This window comes from Lagopus muta, chromosome 7 (genome assembly GCF_023343835.1).
Source record: "Lagopus muta isolate bLagMut1 chromosome 7, bLagMut1 primary, whole genome shotgun sequence".
Lineage (NCBI taxonomy): Eukaryota > Metazoa > Chordata > Aves > Galliformes > Phasianidae > Lagopus > Lagopus muta.
In genome coordinates this window covers 40,565,562-40,577,647 of record NC_064439.1, presented here as the reverse complement: position 1 = coordinate 40,577,647, position 12,086 = coordinate 40,565,562, and the positions used below count along the sequence as shown (strand labels likewise).

General features: G+C 43.2%; 1 protein-coding gene across 4 annotated transcripts in view; it reads right to left on the bottom strand.

Annotated features, from left to right (window-relative positions):
- The window catches only part of NOD1 (nucleotide binding oligomerization domain containing 1), a 29,583-nt gene that overhangs the window by 5,761 nt on the left and 11,736 nt on the right, over positions 1–12,086 (bottom strand). For 2 of the 4 annotated variants that reach the window (XM_048952208.1, XM_048952209.1), the window contains exons 5-11: positions 10,426–10,509; positions 9,232–9,315; positions 7,624–7,707; positions 5,426–5,509; positions 3,106–3,189; positions 1,856–1,939; positions 526–609 (exon numbers count right to left, since the gene is read on the bottom strand). In XM_048952208.1, coding sequence (XP_048808165.1) covers positions 526–609; positions 1,856–1,939; positions 3,106–3,189; positions 5,426–5,509; positions 7,624–7,707; positions 9,232–9,315; positions 10,426–10,509 — 588 coding nt within the window. Of the gene's footprint in view, positions 1–525; positions 610–1,855; positions 1,940–3,105; positions 3,190–5,425; positions 5,510–7,623; positions 7,708–9,231; positions 9,316–10,425; positions 10,510–12,086 lie in introns of those variants that run through there. The other 2 variants (XM_048952210.1, XR_007378357.1) reach the window with 2 other exon arrangements.

The following is a 12,086-nucleotide window of genomic DNA, read 5'->3' as shown; positions in this document are numbered from 1 at the left end:
GATGCCTGCCTAATCTGAAACAAGCAAATCTCACAAAAAAGTTAATCTCCTCAGAGCTTAGCACTTCTCCTGTGCTTGGAGCACCGCCCAAAGAAAATCCAAGCACAAATAATGTGAACCAAATTAGTAATGCTAATTAAATGTAGCCAGCTCCTGCTTGTTGGGATTGAGCTCCTTAGAGGTAGAAACATGTTAAGAAGTTTGAAAATAAATCACAAAAAGCAAAACCTGTCACAGCAATGGCCCAGCTCTGCAGAAACACACGTTCTGCAAGTCGGCAGTACAGACAGACATGAACTAACAGAGCTCCCTGATATCATAACACACAGGGAAGTGTTCCAGTGACAAAGGCTTTTTACCTCTTTGAAACTTGCTGGAACTGCAGCCCCTGCTCTATAGAAACTTGCTCTGTGTTTGTTGTTTTTCTATTTGTGGTTTTTGTTTTTGTTTTTTTAGGCTAGAAAGTTAATGCTATTGTTTTAAAGGAAAGTTTAAGAAGTGAGCTTTTGAGAAGGGGATCTTTACCAGACTTCTTTGATGGCTGTGTTCTCCTTGAGAGCTTCGCTGAGGTACTTCACTCCTTTGGCTGTAATTTGATTCTGGATAAGCCTAAAAAGAAAGCACTTCATATCAGCCCGGCACACAAACTGTTTTATAGCACATGCACGGCCTGAGCTCAGCTTGATGTCAAGGAGCAAAGCTGTCAGTTTGCAACAGGAAGACAGTTGTGATTTCCATCTCTGAGGAGTGCACACAGTGCTTGTCAGATGCCTGCAGATGCACTTTCAGAAGCGGAGCTCAGTGTCAATCGCTTCCTTCTAAGCTTGCCTGTGGCTGCATTCTGGAGATACTGAGCTGACACTGCTGACACATTTTTGCTGAGAACTCTTTACTGCTGGTATGAGATTGCAATGTTGGGGGCTCTCTGACACAGACACGCTGCCCAGTGTAATGTATCTGCAGCTGTGCATGAAGAAATGAAGCTCTTCCCATCTCCCTTTTATTTGCAGGGTGATGGGCACCAGAACTTCTGCTGTTTTTACAAGAGACCACAAGTATCTGTTCCCTCTGGCAGTCAGTACTTTCCTAAAGGCATGGACTACAATTAAACACAGGGAATGCTAAAGTGTGCTTAGCAAAGGTTTTGTACAAGCTTGTAAAAGGACTCTGTTTATTATGTTCTCTCAATCACTTGGCATGAATGGATGGCTGTTTGTTTCACAGCCCACATCTGCCCAACCCCATTCACAGGCAAATTATTGTGAACCTCTGGATTAGGGCTGCCTGCCTGTGGTTTCCCAGAAGTTTAACAAGTATCCTTGTGATTGCTAGAAACAAGAACCTCTGCTTTCCCAGAGATTTGTGTCTCACAGCTAAGTGTCCTGTGTCAGTGAAAGTGCCACAGAACAAAGCGAGGGGCAAATGGCCACATAAGTGTTCTGTGTAGGTTCTTGGCTGAAGGATATTGGCTGAAAGCAAGCAATTGAGCTTGCTGCTTTCACAGTATGATGGCAAACAGTAGAGATCACAATAACATTACTTAATGCTAGATATCTGCTAGTATTTTTCTGAAATTTACATTTGAGGCCAGTAATGAGCTGCTACAGATAAACAAGGCAGCTGTGCAGTTCAAAAGTTACCAGGACACACAGCCAGCTTAAAGTTTTCCCTGTAAGAAAGCAGGTTCAAAACACTAGACAGCAGCTTTATTAACTTTCCATTAAAGCTGTCTACAACCAGTCAGCTGCATCCAGACCATGCACAGAGAGCGTACTGTGACCTACATAGACTTGGAAGGTGAAGCTTTAATGCGGTTACTGCCAAAGAGACTGTGCCTCTGTGGAATGTAACTTACCATAAATGCACCAGTTTCTTGTTGATCTTCAGCATCTCTGCAAAACTCATTGCTGCCTCATCATCCAGTTCATTTTTTGTCAGCCTAGGTGGGAGAGAAAACGTTGTCTTAAGATGCTATCATTATTTTTCAGTTTCCTGTCTTTCCAACTCATCAGCGACTTCATTTTAGAAAGCCAAAGTGGAGTGTGTGTCCTGTTTCTGCCCTGAGCAACCTCTGAAGTCTGGACACACAGACATGCTATAAGAGAAGCCCTGGAGTAAAAAAGGCAAAAGGAATGTCAGATCTTAATTTCTCAGAGCACTGATCTATCTACTGTGGTTTTCTCACAATGTTAAAGTAACTGAAAGCTGCATGAACTGCACTGGAAAAAGATGGAAAGGCACAGGTAGCACTGAAGAGATGCACAATCTGTGAGTGATGGGGAAAGCAAGATGGAGGGAGTAGAATTAAGCATGAACCAGAACTGCAAGTAGGAACAAGGGGAGTTGAGAAGCTCCAGCTCACTATTGGGCACAACAAAAGCAGAGGCAGATGAATTAAATCACTGCTTTCAGGCAATGGTCTGCAGAGGCACTAAGAGACTTCTGCTCGCATCAGTCAAAATCCAACCGATCTTCCTAAAGTTACATACAGACATACAGAACCACTCCCTGGAGGTGTCCAAGAAATGCTCAACGTTGTACTAAGGGCTGTGGTTTAGTGGGGAAATACTGGTAGTAGGTGGGTGGTTGGACAGATGATCTTAGAGGTCTTTTCCAACTTTGATGATTCTATGCACACTGCTTCCACTGCCAGAGGAATAATACTCAAAATGCTGCACAGGACCCTGTCAGAGGTCTGTGAATAGCACTAAGGAATGCAAGCTATCCTCAGCTCCTCTGTCATGGAGAACAGTGAAGCTGGGCCTGGCCTCACCTAAGCATGTTGAGTGTAAAGAGGGGGGTGTCCTTCACCACCATACCAAAACCTACAGGAATGTAAGGAGCTCACACTGCAGACCCAGCTTCCCACGGAAACAAAGGTGTATCAGTGCTCCTACAGGCAGGAAAGCTAATCCACTGCTCATCAAAGGATATACCTAGATGATCTCCAGAGGTCCATTCTGATCTCAATGATTCTGTGATCTTAGAGTGCGCTGGTTGTGAAAATACAGAGGTGGCACGAGGGAAAGAAAGAAGCAGTAAAATTAGACTGCAGCTTGCTCTGGAGAAGGAAGAGAAGGAGAAGCAGGGCACACCACTGATTACCAGAATATTTTCACGGAGTTGTTGTGCTGCAAAGCTTCAGCAATGCTTTTGCCTCCCTCTGTTGTGATGCCGTTAAATGCGAGACTGTGAAATAAACAGACACCAAGGTTTAAAAAGCAGCCAGTGTTGCTTGGCCTTCTTGCTACCAAATACTAATGGCTGTCTTGGATGATCCATGTCTGAGTTTTCCAGCTCTGAACTGAGCTGTTTCAAAGGCTCACTTACTTTGCAAATAAATGAGCCCTTCCCACTTTTACATGTGAGACCAGTTCACAGGCTGCAGCCTGATGCAGGTCTGTCACACAGACCATAAGGTTTGCTGTCAGCGAGAGCAAAGTGACTTTTGGGACTGATGGCAGAGCTGCAGCTGTGAGTTTGAAAGTTGTGGCTCTCAGCAAGGAGAGGGTGGTGCTTTGCAGTACATTGATCTGTACACACATTTGTCATCCCCATTCCCACTACAAACCAGGCACTGTTTTCTTTAAGTGAGGTGTTCAGACACTTCAATGCCCCATTCCCCTTCCAAACACAATACCTTCTGCAGTGCAGGGAGAGAGAAGCCTGTAAATGCATGCTTTCCATTACAAACCACAAACATTTCTTAGTCTGCTCTTCATTCTTTGAATAGACATTGGCAAAATCACCCAGTTAAACTTATGCTTCAGGCTTTGAGAGTTCAAAAAGCATTTCCATCCTTAGAAGACAGGCCAGAGACTGAAAATAGTGCATGGCCTCCAAAAAGAGGCAGGAAGGGGACAAATTGGAGCAGTGGCATAAATTAAGGGCTAGCATATGTGTTAGTATCCCTAACTTCAGCTGAAACCATATATTCTCAGCCTAAGTATGGCAAACACACAGAAGTAAAATGTATCAGGGCCCAACTTCCCTTCACCTTTGCATAAAGCTGCCACAGTTATCTGGTACCATCTGTGCATTCAAATAATGAACCAGGGTTATCCACTGGAAGACCAGAAGTGAACTCCAGTGCAAGCACACTGCAGGGCAGAAGATGCACCTTGCACAGGTGCCAGCAAAACCTGGCTCCAGCCTGCAGCTGCTCCTCCTTATTTTTGCAAGCACATTCATCAGTGTATTTGTCTGAGAATCCCGGATGCAACGCAGCTTTGATTCAGATTCCAACTGTTTTCTTTCAAGTCTGATACAGCTGGATGGCTTCTGCAATTAGGGAAAGATGGCTACTTCTGATAGCTTTTAAGTTTAAATATATCTAGGTCACTGCACCTGTTCAGCTTTTAATTTTTTAAGCCTGGCTGTACGCTCACTGAAAGGAGGACAAGACACCAGCTCTGAAATCCCTGGCTGTGAAATGGCAGCTCTGGAGAGATCCCTGAGACCGGTACTGCTGCAGAAACCAGTGCCATGTGCCACCTAGTGGGGAAAGCCAGGAGCCTCCTCTCCTCCCTCACGTGGGGGCCGAGGGAACTGGGAGAGAACGATCCCAGCGCTCCAGCTGCATGGAGGAACTCCACAACAGCAGCAGCAGCAGCCGCCACAATGCACACCTATAAATCCCTAGTCAGGAGTTGTAGCAGGGAAGGTGCTGGTTTTACACCGCTGGTTGCACCCCGTGCTGTGCTGCCAACTTCACCCACTTTAAGGCCTCCAGAGGGATACTTAGAGAGTAATTACTGAGCTCCAGCAAGAACTACATCTCATTGCTAGATTCAGGTTGGATATTAGGAAAAAATTCTTCTCACAGAAAGTAGTAATGCAGTGGCACAGGCTGCCCAGGGAGGTGGTGCAGTCACCATCCCTGGAGGTGTTGAAGAACCGTGTGGATGTGGCACTGAGGGACACAATTTAGTGGGCATGGTGGGGTAGGCTGGCCATTGGACTAGATGATCTTAGGTGTCTTTTCTGGCCTTACTGATTCTGTGATTCTATGTGCTAATCTTTATCCAAACTGCACATCCCGAGTTACTTTGGTAAAAACTGCTGTACCTTCACCACAGCAACTGTTAACACTGAGCTCCCAGTGCTGATTCTCCACCAGCTTTGGCATCATCTCTGCTAATGCTTCCAGTCCAGAATGGCACCCAGTGACCAGGTGTCTTCACAAATGCCAGTTCCTCTACAGCATGAGGAAAGGAGACAGCCTTGCAACATTTTTAACTTGCTTTATGGCTGCACAGGGCTTTTCAATTCAAACAACATGGCCTCTTGCTTGCACCAGGAGCCTGTTACAGAACAATGACCATGGCACCAGATGGTGGCCCAAGCTAACACTTGGTCCAAAGAGCCACTGCTTCACAAAGCACTGGGAAAGACAGCTCCATGGCAAGTTCAGCTGCTGTTTTACCTCACATTTGTCAACCTCGGATGGTTCCTCAGGGCCTCTGCAAATGCCTTTGCACCTTCGTCTCCAACCTGATTGCCCCACATCCTAGTGAAGACAGGAAACCAGGAGATATCAGATGCATTGCTCTGCTGCCCCTCAGCATTGCATTCTCTTTTTCTCACCCCATTCATCCCCCAACATTACTCCCCAGCCTCTGAGAGCTGCAAGAAGCCTGGCAGGTACCATCTCACCAAGCCAGGCCTGTTCCATTCCCTGCACATCACACCATCCACCTCTCTGACTCACCATTACCAGGCCACAGCATAGGAGCAGCTCTAGGAGACAACCAGCCTGCTGCAGCCTGAGTGCTTTGTGATTATCTTGCTGCAATGGGTGAACCTTCAGCTGCCCTGTACCCTTCTGGGATAAAGGAATCTTGTACTCTTCTACAGGGACTTTTTACATGGGCTGATAGTGATTGGAAAAGAGGAAATGGTTTTAAACTAGAAAAGAGGAGATTTAGATTAAATGTTAATAGGAAATCATTTACTCAGAAGGTGGTAAGGCCCTGGCACAGCTGCCCAGAGAAGCTGTGGATGCCCCAAGACCAGGTTGGATGGAGCCCTGGGCAGCCTGATCCGGTGGGTGGCAGCCCTGCCCACAGCAGGGGGTTGGAAATGGATCAGCTCTAATGTCCATTCCAACCCAACCTGCTTTGTGGTTCTATAATTCTGTGATATGACCTCCAGAAGCACAGCTGCACAGGGGCCCATACCCAAACAGCTGACTTTCTGAGGTCAACCATTCAATAAGCTCACCACCTCCTTCAGAACAGTCTAGTAAAAAGGTTAAAAATCAGCATTACACCCAGCAATATCTCCTCTCTCACTGGCTCACCAGGGAGGGATCAAAATCTCACAGGCTCTGTATGACCCCGGTCTCTTCTGTGCATTTCTAAGGAATAGTGTTTCTAACAGCAAAGCAACCTAATAACACAAAGAACTAAGAGAAGGTAATAGCTGCAGGGATTTGATCAACATTTAATAGCAGTAGCTGGACAAATTCTTTGTCAATTCACCATGTATTCTGAAGTTTGAAAGACTGCTGAAGTGCATTTACTTGCTTATTTACTTTTACAGAGCTCTTGTCTTGACAGCTCTAAGCCACACTCAGCTTGATGGGTAATTAGTTGGCACCTCTTAAAATCCATTGAGCTTTGTGGTATCTACTAAATACATCTACTTCCAGTAAGATTCCAAGAGTTTCTTTGTCCTTCAGATCAAAAGCAGTTTGTTACAAAAATGCTGAAAGTACCTGTTTAAACACGACTACCAGGATATCATAAATCCATTTGGAGGGATTATTTCCTCCAAAGGAGAAAACAAACATCCTTCATGAAAATTACAGCAAGCACAATGGCACTGCAGAACCATCTGTATGACAACAGAAGTGTGTATGCTGTTGATTCTGTATTTGAAATCTTCTAGAACAAACAAAACAAAGGCCAAAATCTGATTGTTCAAACCTGATTTTCATATTTAAGTGTTACTGTGATCATGGCCAAAGAGAAGTTTTAATTCCTTTCAGTATTACCTTCTAAGAAGAATGCTCTCCTGCAGAATGGAAAGAGAAAATGGGATTTGCCAGAGGGAACAAGCACCAATCTAGCTTCAATCCTAAGAAAGAGGGCATGGACCATGTGTTTTCATTATGACCTCTCTCCAGTAATAACAAGTTCTCCAGTTTAGGACAGAAGGATGATGTGGAATTCCTTTATATTCTCACAGCTCACAAATTTATCAGGACTTGGTGTGGAACATTCAATAATCTTAACCTTGACATGCCATAGCTATGTACATTGCCAATAGTCATAAAGCCACTTGAACCTTTAAAAATGACTAAATATCTTTACAACAGCTACTGTGCAGTTAAGGGAAGAAGCTGTCTTTATCTTCTGCCCTCTTGTTAGTTTTTCTCTCTCCTTTATGCTTCCATCAGAACAGGAAGAAAACCATCGCACAAACTGGAGGAACCATAAAGCATCACCTAATTGCCCTGAGCAGAAAATGTCATTGTGCTACTGCACCAGTTTGTTCTGCTGCCACTGTGGAGGATGGACTGGGAGGAGCAAGGCAAGGATGAAGGAAGAAAGCCCAAGGAATTCACAAACATCTTGCCAAGACCAAGCCCTGTGCTCTTCTCCTCAGCACTGAACTTACCCGATTTCAAACATCATTGTGTTCTTCTGGATGGCCTGGGCAAGGCACTTCCCCCCTTCACTAGTTATTTTGTTTGCTCCTATTCTGCATAAAATACAAGAGTTGATGAGGTAAACCACTTACAGCAGTACAGCTATTAGAACACCAGCTCATGAAACAATACAGGTATTTAAGGCTAATTAACCCTGGATGCTAGTTACAGTTAACAAAGATTAACCTACAGTAAAAAATACTGCAGGCATTTGACCTTCAATTAAGAGAAAACATATTTTGTACATTGGTCCTCTAAGCTGGACATATTACTGTAAAGTCTTGATTTTGGTGCTAAGTGTGTCAGAAATAAGCTGTAGGAACTGATCCTGAAGGCAAGGCTCCCTGCCTAGCTTTTAATACAGCTCATAATACCAGCTGTTGCTGCAAAGTACATGAATTACACGCAGCATGTTCTATGATGCCACAGGGAACAGAACATTTCTTGGTAGCGCAGGTCGAGAGCAGACTGCAGCAGATGAGTACAGACTAATAATTTCAAGTCTTTCTGTTCTGAGCATTGGCTACAGGCGCTGGCACAGATCAGCGCAGCACTGGCCAGAGGCTGGTGCTCTATAGAATCTTTCCATTTTTTGGCGTGGGAATATCAAGTGGCTGCAGTTCAAGAGAGAGGTAAGTCTCAGTTGCATATACATTACTGTAAAAAACCCCCTCAAGCCACTACATTTGCATAAATTAAAACTTTTGTCTGGTTTGTTTGACTGACTGCAGGCATGTCATGCACTCTATCTCAAAACCATCTCGAATCTTACTAGGAAGCCTGACAGAAACTGTCTTCCAAGCATTTTTTTTTCCGGTGAAAGTTAGAAGATTAAATTAACAGAGCACTCTGTCAAAGCACTGACAGAGCCAGAGTGCTCCTGGGTTTCAAAATTCTGCAAATATTTCAAGCAGGAATTCTGTGGCCAGTGTGGGGTTTCAGAGCAAGTTAGGGGTAGAATAACACCTAGAACCCAACAATCCCTGGCTGCTGGTTGCTACATTCACACCAGCAGTTGCTATTGCTGTAGTTACCTCTGTGTTCTGCTGTGGTCACAACTAAACCATCAGTTAATGATCTACCTTTCTGTTAAGTCACTGTTGTGTATGGCCAAACACATATCTGGAGACATTCCAGGACTCAAAGGAGACAACTTCTCAAGTGAATCTGGGCTGTTCCGGAGCTGAGGTAATGACACTGGCACAGCATGACTGCCATAGCCCACAAAAGGCCAGATACCAGAAGGTTGATACTAAATGCAAGCAAATTCATTCATGACAAAGGCCAGTAAGATTCACGCAGCACTTAAGCCTCATTCAGGTAATCAGACTGGATTTAAGAAAAGGTCTGGTGCCTCCTACTGCTGATAGTGCAGTGCAGTTTTTAGTAAAGACTATGGATTAAAGATGCTGACATTTACTGCTAGGCTACTGTTAAAAAAAAATATGTAAGTACAATCAATTTATTTTGTTTGAAACAGTTGGTTTTTTTTGGTCATTTTTCTTTACTCTTCCTCTTTTCAAGTTTCTTTATCTTAATTATGATACTGTATAGGTATAAAACAAAAACAAACTTACTTAACATATTCAAGGCTTGAACACTCTTCAATAAGTTTTGCAACATATTTGGCTCCAATGTCAGTGATCTGATTGTTGTATAAGCTTAAAGAAAAATCACATTGGTAAAAATAGGTTACTCCTGCTGTCACTTCTATATTTACAACCTGGGTGATTTATAATGCACAGACAGCATCCATCTTTTTTGTATGGCTCTGTACAAATATACAATGGGTTGTACTTCTATTTTGATATACAGTTAATATTGTGAAGGGGTAGATATAAAATACAAGAATAGACTTAACAGTGAAAAATATTTATATGTAAGCATTTTAATTACATGGTCCTCTCAAGCAAACAAATCTTCCCTTTATTCCTGTGTTAGTACAGCAATAATATTCAATAAATTAGAAGGAAAAAAGAGCACGGCAGCACACCAGAAGGACATGTGTTTGGTTTTTTAAAAGCCATAAAATCCCCTTGCAAAGGGGATTCCTGAAGATCAGACATCTGAGCAGAAGGGCACGGCAAGAAGGAGGGAATTCTTGGTATTCATGGTCACTTTTCAAAAAGTCATTTTTATGTAGCCTCTTAACCAAAAGTGGGAAGCCAGCACTAACACACCTACCAGTATTAGGTTGATTAAAAAATAATGGTTTTTAAAAACTGCTACTTTCTATGCTAAAAGACATGGTTACAGTAAAAGGGACCTGTAAACATGACAGCTAAAGCAGCCTTTTTCTTGTCCTCCCTTCTACCAAGCTCTATCTGCTTTGCACAGTAGAAATAAATCAGTTTGCAACTGAGAAAGCAGAAGGCCCTGGCTACAAAGCCAACTATACACATATCCATAGGCGTGCACACACACACACTGCACACACACACACAAAGTGCTAGTAGAAGCCTTAAAATACAAAGCTGGCATGCACACACAGATCAGTAACCTGACAGCAGTCCATGCTCTGTTACAGATGGGCTTGACTAGAGTGGGAGGCCATCCCTTGAAGCAGTGCAATGGAAGAGGAAGTTTTTGGTCCTTCTCCTGGTGAGCTTTTACAGGACAGGAGCTGAATCATATCTGACACAAAATGCTGCCTCATCATATTCAGCAGACGAAGAGGTAACTTTGGTTTCCACCCCACCTATGCTCCCACAGCACGGCAGTTTTATTTTCCAGTAGCAGTACCTAGTGCTTTGCTCCCAGTTGGTACGTACCCCAAGTAAGATACAATTTGGTACTTGGAGAGCTCTTCGTACAATATCCTTGCTCCATGATCTGTGATCTGATTTACACTGAGCCTGGAATGACGGGAGAGAAAAGAGTTTGAGTCAATACAGACTACATGTGTTTATCACCCGTGAGTCGGTGAAAGACTGGAGGTCTATGCATTTCCCTCTGAGATTTCAGTAAGTTCTTACACCATATATTAAAAGCAATTAAGGGAAATGTGACCTCAGTATTACATGGTTCACTTCAAAAACGAAAGAAAACAAAAAGCCTCAAATCAGCAAGGCAATGTTCTGGAAGCTGTCCATAGGACTGGAAACAATACAATGCAGAGAATCAGAAACCAGAGAAAACACCTCATCTTCCTCCTGTGCGTACTGGGATTGCAGAAATTCCACCTGACACCTAAGCAAAAGCAAGCTTTCCAGATCACTCCTACAGCCTTCTCTGTACCTGCTGAAAGCCAGGCTTGAAAGGCACAACACAATCAGGATCCAATTAATAAAGGCTGTGAAAACCTTTGTCCAAGAAATGGAACTCCAGTCCATGGGTGTGTTGGATGTTTCTGATTTATTGTCCCAATTAGACACAAAATAAATCAATGTCAGTCGTTCATTGAATAAAAAAACACTTGTTTTCTCTACACTCTTTTTTACACAGTTTTTCTCTACGCTCCTGAAGCTTTTTCACCTTGGCTGAATGGACAGTTTCCTGGGAAACATTCCAATTCTGAAAAATCACACTTTCTCAGGAAAACTGTCCCAGTGATTTAGACCTGTTTTGGTTTCTCCATAAATGCTGAAGCTGAACACTCACTGCTGAGAGCTCTTATCACCAGCAGACTCCCAGGCTCTTCCTGGTAGTACCTTGGTCACTTTGAAATGCACTTGCACAAAGAACAAATCAAGATGCCATTTCTACAGATCAGAGCAGCCTGTTCTTTGAAATAGAAAGTAAAGCTGTTAGAAACACCTCATTTTAATGGCCAGAAAAAGTCATTAACAGGGCAGGATAAATCATAACATCAGAAGAGCCACAAAGACAACAAAGCCTCCCAACAGTCTGGTTTGGTGCTGGAGGTGCTGTTAAGCTCACATTGATCACAGCATGATCACGTGATACAGACAAAAAAACACAAAATACTGTTCTTTTCTTCTCCATTTTGTTTTGAAAACTGGAGTCTTTTTTATACAAGTTTCCTATTGCTTTCTTTTGGGTGGTCGGTTGATTTGCAACCAAGCTGGGAAACAATTTGCTTCGATTTAGTCCTAAAAGGCCCGTACAAGAAAAAAAGTCACAGCGAGGCCAATCAGAGTAATAAATCCATGTAGAAAATAAATCACTTAAGGTTGAAGGAGTTTCAGAAAATGAATACTTGAAATTTCTGGGTATTTTTTTTTCTGGCACATGAACATTTGGAGAAATAAAGCATCGCTACATGGCACGACCTCAAAAGATTAGAGGTGGAACACCAGCCTTGATGCTACAGGTGGAGTTTCTTTGCCCTGCTTATACCAGTTCACGTCTCCCCTCCAAATCACCTCCTAGAAATAATGCAGCTAACACTTCAACTATATTCTTTCATAACGTAAGTACACGTCAGCTTTATTCTGTGAAAACCACACATCTGAGCAGGATGTTAAAGCAA